Below are 22,255 nucleotides of genomic sequence, written 5' to 3'. Positions count from 1 at the left end.
TACCCCAAGACAGCCCACACCAACCCTATTATGAATTAATATTTTTTATCGCCTACCCAGACTGTGGAATTCCCTACCAATAGCTAATTGACTTGTTTCAATCTTTAGAAGTAATCAAAGTAAAACTGAAGAAATTTCTATGGAACCCAATTTTGACAATACTCCCTGTAGATTTCATTACTTGTGCCCTTGTTCTCGATGCTCCAAGACTCCTGCACCAAGTAATTATAGTTATTGTAAGTTATATCATGCAATTAGATAGCTAGTTAGTTAACTAGCTACATAGGCTACCAGAGCTGGTGTCTGGTAGAACCTCAGAATTGTATGTCCCTTGCACTGAAGCCAAAGTTTTCTGTATGTGTATAGTTGTACCACAATTCTGTAAAGCAATATAGCTATTATTATTATTATTAATTTCAGTAAAATTTTCGGTCTGCTTTCCTTGTTGGATCGCGTTTTGCATCGTCACGGTACAGTACGTGACGGTAGGTGTACTACTTCTTACCTTTATTATCTCGTAGTTCCAAGTGTAGAAAACTATAAACAACATTCATTTCGAACACTGCGTGCTATAGTCCCAGTGGCGGATCTAGGATTTATAAAGGGGGGCTAACTCAAGGTACTAATCTCTTGGATAGAGATGTGCGAAGCATGCTGGAACTAGGGGGGTCTGGGGGCATACCCCCCAGGAAAATTTTGAAAAATGAATGCTAAAATACTGCAATTTGGAGACATTTCCACATAAAATTCATAATATTTTCTGCCTGTAGATATTTTATATACTGCCTTTAGATTATAGGTATGGCTCTCTGAAACATTTTGCTAATGGAAAAGTTTGGGTAGGTTCAGACAATCAAGTACATGATGCACCCCTCTCACAATTGCACAACACTGAATAGGTGCATGTTAGAATAAGAATGTTGAAAGTGGAAAATTTTGAAATTTGAACAATACCAGATTGAATCTGAGAGCATTTTCAGTGGAAATTGTGTACCTAAATTAAGTATTGCCATACATATTAACTACACACACTGCTTGAAGGTTCTTAGTTTACTAATTTGTTAAACTGCTTTACTGTAGTTGTACCCAGTTATACAGATAGTAAAATGACAGTAACTTTCAGTATATGGAACATAATTGTTTTACTATGTTTTAAACCCTCAGTAAAACATCAGTGAATTTGGGTCTGCTGAAAAACTACTACAATAACAAACAATTAATTGTTCCATATACTGGGAATGTACCACTCTAGTAAACTAAGAAACTTCAAGCAGTGACAAGTAGATGAATGAAGCCCTTTAAACAGACCAATGCACTTCATTGTATGTATAGGTGCAGGAAGATTTGGAAAAATTCCATAACAGAACCAACTACATGTTTCCAGTGAATGTTCTATTAGAGTAGTTAGCTGACTGCTCTATTAGAGTATCTCGATCCTGTACACCTCCAATGCTGATCCGGGTCCTTGTTGCATAAACTTTAGCATAAATCTACTGATAATACCTTGGAAAGATGTTTATAAGGTGGTTTTATGAGTATTTGTATTATTAGTGATCATATAATTATGCTAAGACAAAATTTCATTATAATACTCAGCATATTGATCAAGTAAAGCCTAAATATGAAGGGGGAGCTTCAGCCCCCAAAGCCCCCTCCCCCCCCCCCCCTCTCCCTGGATCCGCCCTTGAGTCTCTGAAGCCCCACACTAACACGGCCATTTTATCAATTATGACATCAAATTTCGTCATTGCGGGTATCGTCTCGATTGATGCAATTAATGATTAATAATAATGATAATTCATTCCGGTAACTGGAAAGAATTCCGTCTTTCTGCCGTCACGGAAGGTTTTACCAAAGGTGTAAACAACACTCACTGGAGCAAAACGGTGACTGAACAACCAACCAAGGCCCGATGATGTCCACGAAACTGCGACGAAACATCGTCTTGGGCTCTATTTGCACGGTTGTGGCAATGGGATTTTGTGTGCCAATTATTATCTACGCCATCGATAGCGATAGAGGTGGGGAATATTCCACAACATCGATTGCTGTTGGTGTAGATAATTGTGCTTCGAGGCCAAAGCCAAAGGTTAGTCAAAATAAATAGCTTATCGAGCTGCATGTCCGTAGGTTCGAGGCTGCCCAGGTCCAGTCATGGATTTTTTTCTCCTTTCTCAACCTTTTCAAATATACTCTACTTCAGTAACAACTCTAAAGTGTCGAATGCTCAAGTCGGGGCAACTACTAGACGCGGTGTCCCCTAAAGTAGAATGCTCGAGGAGAGGCGAGGCGAGAGGCAACTACTAGCCGCGCAAAAATTAAAACCTTTTGATTCAGTAGCCCGGCACTTCCCAACTGTAAACAGGCTATAGGACCAGGTGTCCTACAGACCTTCAGCACTTGTGCCGTAATTCCTTAATTTAAAAAGCCTGACTGCATGTTACTGCATGAGGATCAAGTCACCTGAGTCTGTGGGATTTTTTCCTTCAATCTTCACGTTTTAGTTACTGACATGTTTTTGTCTCACAGATCCTGGTGGGATAGCATTCACAGAATGTAGGCGGTAGAGACAACTGTTCTTTTTGTTGATGTTGTTGTTTTTTTTTCCTAGTTATATTAGGCCATGAAAAATTAATCTTATGTTTCACAGATGCGGTGGGTCAATGGTATAATTATCTAATTTGTCAAAATAACAGGGTGGCACCAAAAGGCATAGCCTGTACAAGGGTGCTTTCCTAATGGTTTGGCAAACCCAAAAATAAAGCTAAAATGGCTGTAGACTTTTCAATATTGTACAAGTAGTGCAGGTGTAGTAGCAAAAGGGAGGGAAATGGAGCTCCATCAATTTATTACGTAGACTTTAGCTTGTCAAGATCGAGTTACTCTAATAGAGCAGTCACATAAACTCTAACAAAGCAGTCAGTTGCAGCTGAAATGATTTACACTTTTATTTATTTTTCGACCTGTCAGGTCACTACTAGAGGGCAAACAATCCGTGAAACATATTGGTATGGCCTTATTAATTTTTGTGCAAAAATATTTTCGTATAGCTAATTTAACTATAGCTCTATACATTTCTGACAGTCGCCATCATCTTGGGTGGTTACCATTTAACCTGCTAGTGCAGTACAGAGCACTCATCATGATGTATCACCATTATATTAATCATACTCCAATTTCTTTTGAGCCACCACTTGAGTTGAATCCAGCAAATAATTTATGCGAGACCCATACCCCGGCTTTTGCCAAATTTTTCGTCACAACACTAGTTTTGGCCAACGTTTTTTCCCGTTGTAAAGCAACCATGTGGTGGAACAGTTTACCATCTGTATTATTTACTCAGTCTGGTGATTTTTTACATACTCTTTATGGACATCTAGACTTAGTTAATTTTTTTTCTTGTTTTACATTATAGTGTTATGCATGTGTATTAAAATGTAAGGTTTGTGTGTATGCATTGTGTGGGGTGTACTATTGTATGTATGTCTCTGCCAAGGAGGAACAGCCATGGCCGATTGGTGGAGTATAAGTTAACAATCAATCAATCAATACGTGATTGGCTTTATTTTTATCTCTAACATTTTCGTGTAAGAAGTTTTCGTATAATTTTTTCAATATGAAAAATTATTTTACAAACAATAAAAGTGAGGCTGTAGCTAATTATGTAATTAGCGTAACTTCTGGCCACTGGTACAGGATACCAGTGGACTATCAGTGCCGGTACACAAGCATTCAGAGTTGAGAAAGAATATTAAAATATATATACTCTAAGTTAGTCCAATATGAACAGTCACTGCAATACCATTTTTTGCTTCAGTTATAACATTGCACACATGACATTAGTAGCTATATATGCCATATTTAGACCACTCAGATACAATAAATGCCTCACTGCAAACATTTAACTAGCCACAGAACTTTCAAGAAAACTTTTCTCCCTAACCTGCATTGGGAGATTTTTAAGTTTGCACCCATTTAGTTTGGCAGCACAAAAGTGAGTGTGTATCAGCATGTAATACAGTGCATCAGTTTACAGTAACATAAATAATCCATTAGAGAAGGATTTACCTAATTAGAGGCCATAGTATGTACACAAATACATGTAGTACACTGTAACAACAGGGGTGTTATGGTAGCACCAAATTGGAATGTCAAGCACACTGTGCAACACTAACACCTTTCTAACCCCCTTTGCTTTGGGGTGTCAGCCTTTCTGATACCCCAGATGATGTCACCCACAACATAAAAAGTTGAGGGTATCATTTGGGGTGTTGTGTAACATCCTGGTGGATTACTACAGCAACACACCCTTGATGCTCTATACTAACTAACTTCATTGGGTGAGCCCCTATCATCCATCATCCTCTCTTGATTATTAATGGCTTAGGAAGTCCATATGATTTGTTAAATACAGCAATTCAACGTATTACAAATGCACTCACTTGTCTTTCTACACTTCATACAAGTTGCTGTTTGTATTTAAAATGTAACTCCTAAAGAAACTTTTAATTGTGGGTTTTAGAATATTTTCAAGTCATGTGAACATACTTGGCTTTTGTGTGGGAAATTCTAGCATACAACTCTGCACCACAAAATTGCCAGTGAAACCCACAATTAAAAGAAACTATGGAAAAATATTATAAATACATTGAAAAAACATTAGGTTAAATTGATGGATAAATGAAAAGAGTTAGTCACTAAGGGGTGTCATAGGACTATTAAGGGTGTTACAGAAACACCCCTTGACACCCTTACACCTCATCAATAAACTGGGGTGTTACCATGACAAACAGAGTGTCACATAGCACTTAAGTACACTTTTAGGGTGTTACCACAACACATCAATGACACCCTTGGGTGTTACTACAACACACTAAATCACCCTGGGGTGTTATGGGGTGTAGTGTGAGCCCTTATAGAGTGTTATAAGAACATCCAGAACATTGTTGTGGTTACTACAACACACTAAATCACCCTATGGTGTCATGGGGTATAGTGTGAGCCCTTATAGGGTGTTATAAGAACATCCAGAGCATTGTGGTAGTGCTAGAGTGCTACTGTGGGACCTCTGCATTGCACTTTAGGGTGTCACCATAATATTTACAGTGTATACGACATATCTTATTGCTAGAATTGTACTACCCCACACTAGTAGCATCATAGTTATAAATGGAATTAAAGTGACACAAATCATAAAATTATTGCATGTTACTAAGTATAATTGTTTACTGCCTGAATATGTTATGGCTTGTTGAGTGACTTGATGCACTGTAAAAATAAAGTGTGTCCTGTCAATATTTCACAATTTTCACACCAATTGGCATTATTTGTGTGTATATTATGACATTTTGGTGTGCAATAGCTACACACTTCATTTTTCATAATAGTTGAATTTTGTATACACAATCAAATTTATTTACCAATTGTCAGACATTAAATAGCTACTCTTTCATTTTCAGGTTAACAATTCTTCTGTATATGACGCTACTTGTGTTAACTACATTGGACAATGCACAAATTATCTGTTAAGTCTGAACAATGACTCATCATTATTTACCATTACATTGAATGGGATGTCTGAAAATGATATTGCTAGTTTTATTGACATTTTAAATCAATTTTCAGGTATTGTCAGTGAACAATGTGCTGAAATTGTGTTACCATTTCTATGCCACTATACACATCCCCCATGTGATGGTAATGGTAGTGTAAACCTTATAAGCCAGGAACAATGTAGTAATATCCGTGATGTGGTGTGTGCTGATGAGTGGAGGCTGGTGATGGCTACATCATCATCATCACTTTTACCAGTCTGTGAACATTTCAGTGATGTTGATAATATCACTTATGATAACACTACACACATTATATCACAACCTTTACAATGTCACTATCAGTTTAAGGAATACTGTGGCTTGTGTCTACCACTGTGTGGAAAGTTCTCACAATACCGAATTACAACTAAACTGAGGGAAAGAATATTATTAATTTTTGCTGGAGCCATATCCTTTATTGGTGGAATTCTTGTGTTTGTTGCTGTGATTATCAGAAAAAAAGTACTGTAAGTAAAATTAACAAAATTAATTATATGTGTGCAGTCAGTATGTAGCTATAGCATGCTGTCTCCTATTCTATACAGTAATTTATTATAGGAACCCCAACCACCTAAACATGTTCATGTATCACAAAATTTTACACAGTTTCTAATGTTTATGATGCATTCAATACTGATTTATTATTATTATTAATGGAGCGCATTTAATTGAAAATGTGTGTAAAGTACTTGGGCAGGAGCAAATTTATATGCATGCATGCATGTGGCAGGCAATGGAAACAAATGCTTTATAAGCTTGGTCTAGATAGACAATCTAACAATGTTAAGTAGACATGGTGAGGATGAATGCATGTTCATAATAATTCCCATAATGGTAGTATGTATGCAGTATGCGTTGGGCTCACAGACAGACAACATGTATATGTGGTATATAACAAAGTAAAAACATCCTATATCACCCAAGCGAATATTTCATATTAAAGTGATCATTCCTTGTTTAACTTAGCTGATAGCACAGGCTGCCAGCAGACCTTCAGTACAACATGATTAAGTAATTTTCTTATTATATTATAGAACTTTGCGTGGGCGAGATCAAAGGAAAAAGTGTACTTTAAATTTCATAAAGTACACTCTCAACCGGCCAACTGCTTCATCGACCACAAAGAGTGCTTTATTGAACGAATAAAGCACTCTTTGCGGTGCAATAAAGCACTCTTTGTGGTCGATGAAGCAGTTGAAACGAATAAAGCACTCTTTGCGGTGCAATAAAGCACTCTTTGTGGGCAATAAAGCACAGTTGCCCACGTGCCTTAGTGTAGGCTAATAGCCTATGGGGCTCGCGCCAGTACGACTAATCACCCAAGCCGGTAAAGGCTGATAGCCTCGCCGTGCTAATTGATCAATCACCCCAGCCGATACGAGTTCCACCACTGGATTGCTTTTATAGACATACCTAAATGCTTCGATGATGGGTGGGAGAAGATAACGTTGCTGTTACGTTTGTTAATGTAAACGGACAAGTCCTGGAGATATCACGGAAATACTTCACCGTGTGACTTGCAATAGAATCGATTGTGGGTTGTGAGCAAAACCTGCCAAAAGATGCGATGAACGTCTACTATGCCAAACTATGGTGAAATACGTGTGAGTTACTTTTTTTTTTAATTTTTTTTTTTTTTTTTACAGTTACAATACAAATTACTCTACAACTAAACTACAAACACAATTAATTACAACAGGGGTTTGGGGAAAGGAAAATCAGAGTCCTCACACTGCAAAGCCCTGTACCGTAAAATCATACGGGCATTGTTCGTCCATAAAGAAACTGAAAGTTGTTGTAACAAATGTTTATGAGCCTGTTTGGTTGATGCACCACTTCTGGCTGTGGTGCGTTCAGCGATGGTATGAAGGGTCTGAAGCGCAAATGATGACCAAAAACCAAAAGTTTCTACAACAAGTGGGACAAAGTCACACCCTGCCTCTTCTACAGCATCTTGATGTCTCTGGTCCTTGGCTAACTCACCTGCTGCAGCAGCTACCCCAGCACAAGAAGAAAAAGAAATGTGAGAAGGCTGGGTAGTGCTACGAACAGACACATCAAAATAAGCTGGACGACCATGCTGAAAGTCAGGGTGGTACACATCACCTGGGCGAGAATTATCTTCATAAGAAACACGTTGTTCCTTCAAAACTCCTGAGTGACTCTGGAACAAAGCATGACAAACAATGTCAACTAGAGCATCATGGCGACGAATTCTCATAGGACCATGAGAACATTCTAGAAGATGGTCACCAAATTGGTCAATGGAAGTAAGACACACACATAATGGGGGAAAGTGGAAATAGAGGGATTCCGAGCCACAAACGAAGGCCAACAACAAACTCAGGACCAGGAATAGCCAGAGCAAGGGAGACTTGAGGAATAGCTTTGAGCCATCCACTGCTAGTACCAGATGAGTGAGAGAGAGCAGTAAGTCGAGCACAGTTTCGGATGTTGAAAGAAGCAAATAGTTGGTCATACTGATTTTGATCTAACAGAGCCTGTAAGTCCTGCTGGGTAGCAGAGGGAATAAAGATATCAGATGTAAACCTTTCAAAGGTAGCAATAGTATGTTCTTCATTTGGATACACTAGATCATGAAAGTCCTGGGATAGAAGATGAGAAGCCAGGAGACGAACACTATTACATGAACCCAAAAAGGCTGCAGCAGCGGAAGAAAAGCATGAGCGCAAGCCCAGACCCCCCAAGCGAAATGGTAAAGTGGCTTGGCACCAGGAATCATTAGGAAGACTACATTGCATTATACAACTTAGGCAAGATTTAAGATTAGAATCAAACTGTTCTAAAAAGGAGTGCAATATACAGAATGGCACTGTGCGCAAAAGATGAATGATCTTGCAGCTTCCAAGGTAGCTGCGTAGTAATGAAGCTCGACTTGAGGGTCTTCTAAAATTGCAATGCTGTCTTGAGCAGCTGTAACCTTGGCTAAACGAGAGAACAAGAACTGATCGAAAAAGTTGTCAGTTCCCCAAATAGGAGATCCCAAAAGCTCCAAACCTTCACCAGCTCGGTTGATACTGGTGGTAAATTCAGAGAAAGAGTCTCCAGAAGGCCAGAATAGTTCGCACTTGGACAAATTTAAATGGAGACCAAATCAGGGACCATGAATTGAGAAAGAATCTAAAAGCTTCAGTAAGGAAGATTTCGAACCAATAAATGTCCCATCATCTAAATACCACAGATGTAATTAGACTAAATCATGAAGCTTGACAAAATCAATAAACTGTAACAAAACTAAAGAAAAAAGCAAAGGGTCCTAAGGATCACCTTGTTGTACACCAGATGAGGCCATGATACGTCTAGAACCAAAACGAAGCTCAACAGGTTGTGAGTAGCACCACTTAACCCAAGCAGAAATCTCTGGGAAATCTTCAGCAACTCGTTTGAAAAAAGCAGTACAACTACATTCATTGAAAGTATTCTTCATGTCTATTTTTAACAGAGCTAAGGAAGAGTCAGAAGCATGTTGGTAAATATAATGATGAATAACGTGGATAGCAGTCTCCAACCCCCAGGAATTCCAACCCCCACTTGACCGTAGGGGATAAAAACACTAGGGAGAGAAGGACGAACAGCAAGACAACATAATCGACTTGCTAGGCGCCTAATTACTTCACCCACAGCAATTGGGCGGACCCCTCCACCTTTCTTTAGCAAAGCAGTCAAAAGAGCTCCACACAACCAAGGAGAAAGACAAGAAGGAGCTTTTCCAGAAAGCAAATGGTTCATCAGACAGGTTAGAGAAGAAGACAATCACGAGCGGCAGGAGCAGTGGACCCAGCAATCACATCCAACAAATGTTGAGCACGGAGTTTGGAAGCTCCAGGGCTTGTGCCCTTTAGAAATGCTCGCAAGCAAGACAAAACCATTGAGTCATCAACTGTCAATGCAGGCTTAGAAGGCAACACACTTACATCTGGACATGGCGAATAAGGGTGACGATGGAGCAAATCTTCATATGCAGAATCATCATCATGACCAGCAACACCCTGAGATGAAAGGGTCTGAAGAGCATTACTATATCTTCCCTCCCTAGCCCAATACAAAGCATGAGCCTTACAATACAAACCATGAGAAACCCCTCCACGAGGCTTAGAAACTTTGAGATCATCTAGCAAAGAATTCCAAAGGCTATGAATTCCCCCAGACTGATTCCAAATATGTAAATGGTCTAGTAAAACAGAAGACATGACAAAGCGGCGACGTGAGTTACTTTGTTAAACTAGTTTGTGTGCATTCAGGCTGCTAATAGTTTGTGCAACGCTTGTTAATTACGAGTCCTAGTGTATGGTGAAGCTACACGACTAGAAAGGTCCATAAATCATTTAAAGCATAGCCTTGCTCGTGCTATATGAAAAATAAAGTACTCGGCCGCGCGCCTCATACTTTATTTTTCATTTAGCACTTGCGGCTATGCTTTAACATATACTTATATCAAGAGCATTGTATACTCTTGAATATATCCCATTCAGCTAGGTTGTACTGCTAAGCTTCTCTATATAACAAGACTTCATAATACACGTATCATTAAAAGATGATGATCAACAGTTACAAGTTTGCCCATTTCTCTTACTATAATTAATGATGACCATTATCAATTGTAAGTATGCTAACAATGTCACTAGCAACCAAACTAAGTCAAGCCCTCAGTGTTATAAGCATGCCTTAATGAATTTAGACAACTGCATGCAGTGGGAATTTCTCAGTATATAGGCCATCCATTGAGCTACTGAGAAATGTTCACTGCATACAGTTACATTCTATGAAATTATAAACCCATCCAAAAAACAGCTTATAGCTGTAAAAAAAGTGCACGTCCAAGTAAAGCAGAGTTAACTGCGACAAATAGTAATGATATCATAATGTGGCCATGTGCGAGGTGTGCAAGTTGTAAAATTAATATTAGCTAATCAGATAATACAATGTTATTGCTAAAGTGTTAATGAGAACTATGTGGTGTTGTTAGCTTTTAAGTGTGTGAGAATCTTCATAATTGCCACACAAATTTGATTCTCAATAAAGCAATGTGTATAGATTCTCTGATAGCAATAAATAGTTTGAGTTTGGCCGCCTTTCCTGTATACGGCAATGCTATGAACAAAAGAAAGGCAGCCAAACTCAAACTATTTATTGCTATCAGAGAATCTATACACATTGCTTTATTGAGAATCAAATTTGTGTGGCATTTATGAAGATGCTCACACACTTAAAAACTAGCAACATCACTTAGTTCTCATTAACACTTTAACAATAACATTGTATTATCTGATTAGCTAATATTAATTTTACAACTTGCACACCTTGCACATGGCCACATTATGATATCATTACTTTTTGTCGCAGTTAACTCTGCTTTACTTGGACGCGCACTTTTTTACAGCTATAAGCTGTTTTTGGATGGGTTATTATTCCCCGGCAAAAGTTTAATCTTTTTTACATGGCACCATGGATATTTAGCAGATTCATAGCAAGCTTATTGCATAAATTCACCTTAATAGTATGCTCTATATCTGTACCAAATTTCAAGTCATACGAGTTACGCATTTGTGCTTTATAACAATTTTGCAAAGTACGTATGTGAAAAGAATAATCAAGACTCCTTAAGTAAAGAAGAAAACAAAGAGTAAAATCAAAACTTAAGCCACCTATATCTCATTGGGAGTGAATTCAATAAAAACTTTTGTGTGGCCTATACATAACTGGTATAGTGTGCTTTGGAGATGAGATCATGGAGCCATGCATGTGTGAAAATTACATTTTCTTTCCTCCTGTCAATGTACACACATTGTGGCGCTTCAGCTTCCTTAGCCACACTTCCACAGCTGTCTTGATATATATTATTATGAACTCTGAGGCAACTCTTGGTATAAGTAACTGAATCATATATTATTTACTTGCTATACATGTACAGTATCTATACATTAGTTGTGTACTGGAAGAAGTGATGGTTTGTCTGGAGCATCAGTAGCATGGAAACAGAACTTAAAGTAGCATGAACAAAAGTTTGCATTGAAGTGATCCCACGGATATAATGTCATTTGATAACACAGCACTGTTGAGATAGATTGATGAATATCACCTTTATAATTATTATGCTCTATATTTGTACTGAATTTCAAGGCAATAGAGTTATGCATTTGTACTTTATAACAATTTTGCAAAGTATGTATGTGAAAAGAATAATCTAGACAAGTGCAAAATAATGGGGTAGAGATACTCTAATAGAACATTTACCGCAAGGTAATTTTAAAAATAACTTACCAGATTAGCCTCCATACTGAACACCCAAATCCTTAACCACTAAGCAACTGGTGAGGTAGACTGGCAATTCGTTTAAAGCAAAGATGTTGCTAATTTGATCTGGGATAGACCAGCTTTAGATTAGCTGGCATTATTACTGGTGAAGCTTTATGTCAAAGTTGTTGAAACATTATATTATGTACATTAAAAGTAGTGACTATATATATTTAGGTGCAAGCACCAGGGAAGCTAAGGGAGCTAGAACCCCTCCACTTTTATTGCTTTGCTTCTCCACTTTTTAAGATCAGTATACTCTAGCTACTCTAATAGGCAGTCATGTACTCAAAAAAAATTAATTTTAGTTTCAAGCAAAATTTTGTCAAACTTTATTGTGTGGAGCATGCCCTAAATCCCCCTGTATAGATAGAGCATGCTTTGCATGTTGAGTGTATATGCAAGCTGTGCAAACTGCATGAACCAGATGACATTCTTCCTAGTCCCCTCACTTTAAATTTTGCAGCTATGCCCCTGTATAGGTGTAGTTGCTGGAGCCTTAATTTGTGAAGTGTATATCATTTTGTGACTCTACACTGAACATGTTCCAAGGTGGTAATATCTTTGATTAGTTGAGGTTGCCATAACGAGAACAATACATAGCTGCGAACGGAATAGAGCAATGTAGAGTTTTCTTTGCATCTGTGCAGTTTATTTTGAATATGCGTCTGATTAGCCCTCTATGGTTTGGTATTGCTATGCAGTAATGTCTTTGTAGTGGTCTGACCAGGTGAGATTAAAAATATAATGCCAAAGTCTTTGTATATGCTATAGGTTTTTTTTGATTATATAAGTAATACCGGATACAGTGTGGAGTCTATAGAATTATAAACCCAAAGGCCAGCGGCTGCAGCACACAAGCAAAATAAGAAAGTTACTGAGGGCCTAAAATTTCATAGACTCATCATTGTGCCAGTGGCTGGATCTTTCACATTAATACTAGCGCCATACATGACTGCCACGTATCGAAATAATTAAGTGCTCTCGTTACATCACTGCATGTCAGGATTATACATAGTCATTAGATTTTGAGCATATGTTATATTATTGTGCCTGAAGGTGTGAAGAACATTAGAACCCAAGGTGGAAAATATGAGATTTGTTACCCACCCAAACGAAATCCAAGTTGGAACGTCTAGATTAAAAGTTTAGTTTTCCCAGAAGTGTACATGAGCAAATTTAGCTTCACTGAATAGAAGATCAGAGGGCAACTATTTAGTAGCATTTGTAATATCATGTTGGGATTTTGTGCATCATCTGCTGACCTGACTGCTAGCAGGCATTTGGTTTCATTAGCAAAAATGAATGGTATTGCAGATTGGATGGGACCATTGATGAAAATAATCAGCAAGCATCAATGGCCCCAAATACACTGCAGAAAATACATTGTGCAGTGCCACCAATTTTGACACTTCTTTATAGGTATTCGTACAACCTAAAACCTAAAGAGTTGAGATATTTCAGCAGGCCATCATGAGATACAGTCTTCCTGATTTTCATGTGTACTACATCTGATTCAGACCTGGCTTGAAGGAGTTTCTGGATACCATGGTTAGTAGTTGTTTTAGCTAGTGCGGATCTCTTGGGTTAGAAAGCCTAGCTGGCATTTTATGCACTTTCCTTCTATACGGATATTTATCTTGTGCACAATTACTTTGGAGAGGATGCAGAATAGGGAGATAGGATGGTAGTTGCATATGGAGGACTTTTCACCAGACAGACAGGGACCACACAGTAAGTACAGATGGTACTGTTATGCAGGCTGGAGGAGAGTGGGAGGCAGATGACAACGTGGAGGATACCTTTGGACTAATTCCACTAGGTATTAAGTTAGGTTCATTTGATTGTATCAGCATTACAAGATGAAAATACTGAAATCATTAAAAGGCTGCATGGAAGTCTGTAGATGCCTGTTTATCATATTGAGTCATTTCATTAGGATAATGGTTGTGACCCTTCATAATAGCAGTATACTACTGACAATTTTTGTTGTTGTTAGAATGAACTCATGTTAATGGAAGGTTGGATTCATATTGTGATTTGGCTTCAAATATCATCATTTGCAGCAAATTAGCCACTTTATTGTTTTCAGTTGGGTAGTTAGTAAGCCATCTTTGCGGCAGATGTATAGGTGAGGAACCTAGACCAAGGTTTTTCGTGGTTTTAGAAACCGAGTGAAGCGAGGTTTCTAAAACACGAAGAGCCGAGGGCATGGTTCCTAACCGACTTAGAAAATGCGGGCATTATATATATATATATATATATATCGCTATGTAGGTGGAGCCATTGTGGGATTGAGTTATATGTTGTTTCAAAATCGTCACAGTGTTAAAACAGGTCATGCGATCAGTAGAGAAGATTGAACGTGTTTTCGAATTAAAGCTTGTAGCTAGCTACATTTAAGGACCCGCCGATTATGCTGGCATAATTATGAGCATAACAGGTGCCTGAAAGCATTGAGTATAATGCTAGCATAATAGGTAGAATATTTGTGTAATAGTATGAATTCTTGCTTATTAAAAGAGCTATCACAGAAAGATCGATATACTCTAATAGAACAGCCAGTAACTCTAATATAACAATCACATAGCTGACTGTTCTATTAGAGTATATCGATCTTTTCTGTGATATGCATTTTGACAAGTAAGTTTGTGCTTCAGCCACTTATTATTTATCCATAAACTGGAAATTATTAGTAGAGGATGAGAACTGAGGCATAAATAATTGGACATAATTCAGTTGAGCATAATAGGTAAGTATTGAGCATAAATTTAAGCATAATAGGTAAATTTTTGAGCAGTGCAGCATAGCATAATAGGTAAAATTATGAGCATAATCGGCGGGTCCCTAGCTACATTATCGCTACTTCTGTTATCAATCAAAGAGTGATAGCTACTGTGACAATAAAGTTAAAGCCAGCACTACCAAGGGTTTAAAGTAAGTGGTAACAGTGAGTAGATTGTTGTCAATGGTTAATAACACTTGGTCTGGTGCTAGGCCTTCTGTGACTAAGCCGGTATATACATGATTTCACACCTACATAACTTTTTTTCAAGAAACAAATAAACATTCTACAAGAAAGCTTACCTATTTAGTTCTTTTAATAGGGAGTCCGCTTAAAGTATAGTAACAGCATATTGAACAGGCTTGAAACACTGACGGACATTAAATAGAACTCTGTTATATTTCTGGAATTCTCCGTTTATGATAGCAAACGTACCTACAACGTTATAGTCTAGCTCCCATAATCGAATTGGCGTAGGTGTGTTTATAAAAGGAATGGAGTAGGTCAAGCTTTGTTGGTCTATGGGCTATTAGCCTGTATATGCTTTGCAGAGCATGCATAGCAAATCAATGATCGAAAGTGAGGTTTGCAATGTTGAGGTCTATCTGCTAGCAGGTTTCTAACCATTTTAGAAACCTACTAGCAGGTTTCTTCATGGTTTTTAAAGACCTAATTATCTGCCAAACATCAAAGCATACTATCAAGAGTCCATAATTATGGATTCTTGATACTATGCATAGGATTTTCTAAAGCTGATTTGAACCACTTTGGTTACTATGTTCAGTTGCAAGTACATCTATGCATTACAATAAAAGTGGTTTATTACTTTTATGGCTATGTGACCTTTGTCCTTTATGGAACTTGCATAATGAACAAATAAATAAATATGTAAATCATTTGCCACTTATGTCAATTAAATTACATTTATATCTAATTCAGATTAGACTTTCCATCAATCCTTGTGGTCTATAGCACTGTGTGCACATTTGTTATAGGTAAGTACATACACAATGTATGAAACACTGTAATATAAACTAAGTACCATAATTATTTTGTTATTGCTAGAATGTTACATTCATACAAAGTACAGTGGAATCTCAGTTATCTGAACCCAGGGGTGGTCCATAAGTCTGAAAAGTCTGTATCTCTGAAACTGTGCATAAAGAACATTTTTCTACCCTAATATAACAGGCACTACTCTAATAGAGCAGTCATTTCCGTGGGTCGGTTAACCGAAAATCCAGATATTTGGGGTCCAGATAACTGAGGTTCCACTGTATTACACAAATACGATCTGACTAAAATCTCTTTTACCGAATACATAATTGCTATGAATGATGCATATGTTATATATATTATTAATATCTTTTGCCTATTACTATCTGCAATAATGTGTATGCATACTCAGCTTGTTTAATCCTCATCACCTACATTGGTGGACAAGAGAGGCTATACTGCACACATGAGATTTTAACTGTTGCTTATGATAATCCATCAGCATTTTGTCAAGTTTCAGGTATAGTATTGTATATGTGTACATGCTCAGTGTTTGGAAGTAGTACACATTGATATTGAATGGCATAAAAAACACTGACTGCATGGAGAAAGAGTGTACAGAAATACTCATTTGGAAAAGGCACAGCTAACATAGTGAAACTAGAAATAGTCTACACCATGGCCACTGTTCATGGTTATGTAAATGTAGTATTGATAACAGCAAAAGAGACTAATATTATTTATGTAAAGTTGCATGCTCTAGTAGAGTATACGTAGTCAATGATTAATATAATTTTGCCAGAATAAAATTTGGGAATAGTAACCTGTCTCAGGGCTGTCTGATAAAGATAAAGCTTGAAAGAAATGCAATGGCTTTAGTAGGTATACGGCTAATATAGAAGACTGACGTACATAAGTACGCAAATCATTAGATATGTTCATAGGCGGATCTCTCCCCCCCCCCCCCCCCCCCCCCCGGCCCTTCTCTTCCCCCCCTTGAATCTACAGTACTATATTGATACCAGAAACTAAAATCATGCATTCACACTGTATTCAGAAGTATATTCATAGAAAGCCAATGGGCAAACAGAAAACAACAGTTATAAATGTATTTTACAGTTGTAGTTAAACTGTACATTGTAAAGAAAGTGAGTCAAATAAATTTGAATTTTTGTGCAAAGATCGAGATACTCTAATAGAGCAGTCACTACTCTAATAAAACAGTCGCAATTCTAATGTCATCAATTTACAGTTTAAATCATTACAAAACTAGCTAATCCTTAGTTTTATTTAGTGTACACTTTACCATCAACGAGGTTTTTCTCAGATAGGCTAACCAATCCTTGTATGCATTGCAAAGCATACACTTTGTTAGTTAAGTGCTATCAAAAATGCTCTCAAATTCAAACCTAGGAGGTGTAATTTTTCTCCAACTACAGTCTTAAAAACTGTTTGTCCATCATTCTTCCAGCTATCTGCTGAATAAAGTTATGCAAATGAATATAACTTGTGTACTAGAATTTTATTCTTATCCTCTTAGTGGAATAAACACTGGTGTGCACTAAGACTTCTTGCCCATCCTTGGCCCCCCTGACAGAGTCTCCTAGATCCACCTATGGATATGTTTGTCAAGGATGTTGTTTTTGGAGGGGTGGAGAGTGCTTGGGGTGTTGAGGCACCCCCTCAAACTTGTATCATGTGCTAGCTAAGGAACTAGCAGGTTAAATTGCAGATAAAAAGTACAATTGCTTGCTTGCAAGAGGAAGAATCAATGATAATACATTTCAAAAGTAATAGCTTAAATACTCTAATAGAACAGTCGCTAAAATAGCATCCAAAACTATCTCACTAAAATTTGCTAGACTGTAAACAAAGAAATAAGAAATCCAGTAACTGGATTTCGTTCCTTACAGTCTAGCAAACTTTAGTCATATATGTATATGTGATCTGAAATTGACCTTTTCTCTGAACTGTACATGTGCCACCTCTGCTTTACCCACCCCTAGCTGCTTTTATATGTACAGAGCACATTAAAATATGTACATACCTGAATATTATCTGCATATACATACCTTTTACATACAGGATGTCTTTTCCACTGGCTGGTGGTACTCCTTCACATACTGTGGTTGTTACATTTAACCCATCTGTATCTGAAAATCAGTTTTCCAATATGGGCAAGAAAACTTGCTATGAAAAAGACAAAGGTTTTATTACATGTGACAGAAATAACAGGAGCAATTATATTAAGTGGCTTGGCACCAGTTGTATTTCTTTCAGTATCAGAATATAAATTTGGCCGATTTCCTCCAGTGCTGTGTTTCCCATCTAGAGCAGTCGGTTTCTATACAATTTGTGTACCACTGTGTATCATGATAGGATGTGGAATGATTCTCACTATAACAACATTTTGGACACTGCACAGGGTGAGTGTACAATATTTCCACGCCTGTGACTGTAGCTATACCATTGCCAAATGTTAGAACACACATGTGCACTTAATGTAATTTGGCATGCACAATTTGAGAAAGTTTATCTAGTAATAAATCTAAAAGTTAATAGGTACCAAGGAAACAAAAAATTGTAAATTTGATCAAGAAGAATATATGCATCTCGCAAGGTACCCATAGGAGACTGAGACAAATTTCCCTGGGCCTGGCTTGATGGGCCCCTTTTTGTATAGGAAACCACTTTCATATTATTCTTCCTCTGATCAGTTTGCACAGACTCATTGCAAGACTCATAACCACTAGAAATATTTGAGTGACAAAGTTCAAGTTTTAAAGGTATTTTCTAGAATATACTGAAACGTAATTAAAAGACTGGCACTATTGACACCAACTGACCAAATAACTTAGGAAAAACATTATTTTGATGAAAAAAGAGTTGAGATAACCTAGGGCCTCCAGACCTCTATATAGTCCAAACTGCTGAGCTATCACTACCAGCTACTCCTCTGTTGTCTACCTTATAAATGTAGGTTGTTATAAAATAAAACGAAGGAACCTACTATGCCTGGTGAAGAAGAAACCAAAGATGAGCCCAACCCTAATGCTAATTGAGGTTTGCCTGCTAAGCATAATTGTGCTAATTGTGCTTCGCCTGTCTGCATAATTATGAAGGTAAGATTTTGGATAGCTCAAGATGAACTAGGATTGGCACATCTTTGCAGTTACATATTCCAATACTAGCTCATGACTACTCACCCAAACCTTTATTAAACTAGCCTGCTTGATACTTCAGCCTGTGTCAATGGTTTGTGATGGCACCAATAGTCTGTGTCAATAGCCACCGCATATAAAAAATTAATATTACTTCAAGTACAAACTTTTTATGGATCCGGTTTAAATTGCACATTGAAATTTTGTCACTCAAATTTTCTTTACAGTCAGTCACTTTAATTAATTATCAATGACATTATTAGAGAGAGCAGCTCTTTGAGCGATCGACTAAATGTTTTTGGATCATCAGGTTTAGTGTACCAGAGGTTAAAATTCTTATGTTATCTTGCTACTTCATCGTTTTTGGAATAACTGCATTGATTAATGTGAGCATTAGTGCAAGAGATTTGGACATCATATTAGAAAAACTGTTCATTTACTTCATTTGTCAATCTACTGGTTACAATGGACCAGATACATGTGGTAAAGAAAGAGATGAACTGGAATATTATCTTAAACCTGAGCTGAATGCTGTTACTTACATTTTGTTGGGTTTACTTCCATGGTCAAACCTTCTATTTGCAGTACAAGTCAGGGATGTTAAAACAGCTATACAAAAACTACTGTCTGGTTGCAAATTTCATGATAACTCAACTTCAACTGTCAATGAAAGTATTCATTAAGAAACTATACATTTCACTCACAGATTAGCTACCACTTTTTATGTATTAAGCTTATAAGTTTACACAGTTAGTCTATCTGAAGCATTTAGGCCACTCCAAGTCATACCTTAGTTTCTGGTCACTCCTAAGCCTACAAATGGATGCGGGCGGGCGGATGATCAGGACTTCAGGACTATAGACTCTACTGTGACAATATACTGTATGGTATTATTATTTGCTCAATTTAGCAAATTCATGTTGATTTTATACTTAACCAACAACATAAGTAGTTGTGCTTCGGAAAAAAATGCACTAGGAAAGTTGTTGATGGATCATGGCTAGCTAGTTATACACTGATGTATAGCATTTAAGTATATATTTATTTATTTATTTAGAATATACTATAGGAAATGTTTTGCTCATGTAGCTACTTATGCTTTCCAAGTGAAATAAATGTCTCATTAGCTATGTCAGGAAAGTATTACTATGACTTATAGCTAAGTTGTTCAAATGATCATGATACACAATGAAATTTAACTTCTATTTTCACATCAGAAATTCTTCATTCAAATGTAAAGTCTTAGCCCACTAGCTATGTGTTTCCAGCCTTCTATTCAGTAACCTTGAGAAAAGTAACTGTCAAAGTTTTGAGTCATTGAGTGCTCCAGACTACTGTTTTTTAGTGATCATCTGGGAATGTTTAAACTATAAGGGTTTCTACTTGCCAATCTAATGTTAGTTATGGAAAAGTTTAAGTTTAAGCTCACCGAATGTTGCCGGCTTTCCATACCCCTGTAGTGTTCAGTGATAAGGAATTTGAAGTTACTAGACTAGTCATTAGAGGACTACATTTGAATTATAAAGTTAAAGCTATGGCCCATCTGCATGGACTAGTAGTTAATGCTACTGAAATTACTTTGGTTACAGAAGCATTAGTAACAGTTATAATCTGAGCAGCTATATAATCAAGGACAAAACTAGCTATATAGTTAGAAACATTTTATTAGTGTGGCATATATACCTAATATATACCTAATATATACCTAATATTAGAGTTAAGAGTAGTGTGACTGCTCTATTGGAATCCCTGAATGCTCTATTAGAGTATATCGATCTTTTGCAGTAAAAATAAGTGTCTTGCTGGGTCACGTGCACTTAAGCACCTGTAATATTAATAATAGTCCTCATAAACTAGGGTTTCAGGTTTGCCATGCGGGCGGGTGACCAGAAACTAAGGTTTGACTTGGTGTGGCCTTAGTTAAATATGTAGGTCAGTGTGTGCATTTATACCTTTGTTTACTATGTGCAGGGTTTGCAGATTTTGAAATGAAGTAGCTATCCTTGCAAATGTGTATTTTGTATAATAACTGCACTGATAAATGTTGGCGAAATAAAATTTGGCGAATTGTTAGCCAAAGCGCGCGTCCTGTTTAATTAATTAGATTATTAAACGCTGTGCCTGAAGCAAAATCTGGAGTGCCACGCTTCTTTGAGGCCTGGAGTCAGCAATCAACTAAGAGGTAATGCACCTATCAATGTATTGCCCCACTACCCCCCCTCGGGCATATATGGGGCTATAGTGGGGATTTGACACAGCCGAATGTCAAATGCCCCATAGTAGGGCAAATGTCAAATCCCCACCGTTGGCCCCAGTTGCAACGCGGGATTTACTCGGGATTTGACATAGCGAAGGAAGTTACAACAAAAAAATATTTGGGTGCTTACTGAACGATCGTCAAATGCTCCATAGTGGGGCAGCAGTTTCGTGTCAATTCCCCCTGTAAAGCCCCACTTACGCCCGAGGGGGGGGGGGGGGGGGTGGTGGGGCAATACATTGATAGGTGCATAATACTATATAGACAATAGATCTACACCCTCTGAAATAGTAATGCACCTATCAATGTGATCCCCGACTACCACTAATACGGGCTGAGGTGCATGGGGATTTGCATTTCTGAAAATTACAATTCCCCACCTACTGGGGGAGTATTGGTGATACAAACCCTGACCAAGTCTCGACCTGCAGACCCCGGGAATACTGGGGCTAGGCGGGGATTTGTACGGTCGTGTGGCGTTGGTCTAGTGATGAGTTAGTTCGAGTAGATTCTAGTATAAACGTAATAGCTAGCACCCGATTCTCTTTCCTAAACCACACATCTTCGCTGTCTGAGTGAATTTCTTTAGCGAAGACAAATCCCCACTATGTCGGGGAAATTTAGCGATCAATTCCCCCACCATCCCCGACCTTTCCCCGCCCTCAGCCCGTATCAGTGGTAGTCGGGCATTACATTGATAGGCGCATAAATATCGTGCTTGATATCTGATGGTAGCACTCGCGACTTGTCACGCCCGTTTCGAGGTGAGGTTTGAGGATCACGGATACAGCTAGCTACCTAGTCAGGGGGCGGATCCAGGAGCTGGCAAGGGGAGGGGCACAACAGGCTAAGTTGGTAGGTGGTTGGGGAAAGCACAGGGGCAGATCCAGACTTATGGTCAAAATGAACTCTAAGCCGTACACCGCATTTTTTTTCCTTACTTTGGCCCCTTTTCTGTTACACCTTATTCAGTCAGTAAGTTAAGTCACTAGGTCTAAGTCCTTGTAGGTTAGGTAATTCTAAGGCTGCAGCACATGTTGCTGTCAGACCTTCAGTGCTGGTCACTGTAAAGCGCTAATAATAATAATAAAATAATTCTCTGGTTTGGAAAGGTGAGACCAAAAAAGGTCACAGCCAGCTGAAAATA

At 37.9% G+C, this 22,255-nt stretch overlaps 1 protein-coding gene across 1 annotated transcript; it reads left to right on the top strand.

Annotated features, from left to right (window-relative positions):
• Positions 1-1,818: 1,818 nt before the first annotated feature.
• Positions 1,819-20,894, top strand: LOC136242828 (uncharacterized). The gene is made up of 7 exons (XM_066034316.1): positions 1,819-2,089; positions 5,460-6,061; positions 15,634-15,689; positions 16,103-16,210; positions 17,776-18,116; positions 19,115-19,623; positions 20,772-20,894. Exons 1-6 carry the CDS (start codon positions 1,913-1,915, stop codon positions 19,532-19,534), a joined length of 1,704 nt encoding a protein of 567 aa, XP_065890388.1. The 5' UTR covers positions 1,819-1,912; the 3' UTR covers positions 19,535-19,623; positions 20,772-20,894.
• Positions 20,895-22,255: the final 1,361 nt, after the last annotated feature.

The sequence above is a fragment of the Dysidea avara genome, chromosome 13 (genome assembly GCF_963678975.1).
Source record: "Dysidea avara chromosome 13, odDysAvar1.4, whole genome shotgun sequence".
In the NCBI taxonomy this organism is placed as follows: Eukaryota; Metazoa; Porifera; class Demospongiae; order Dictyoceratida; family Dysideidae; genus Dysidea; species Dysidea avara.
The sequence above is the reverse complement of the archived record's forward strand: the minus strand, read 5'-3'. Positions and strand labels throughout refer to the sequence as shown.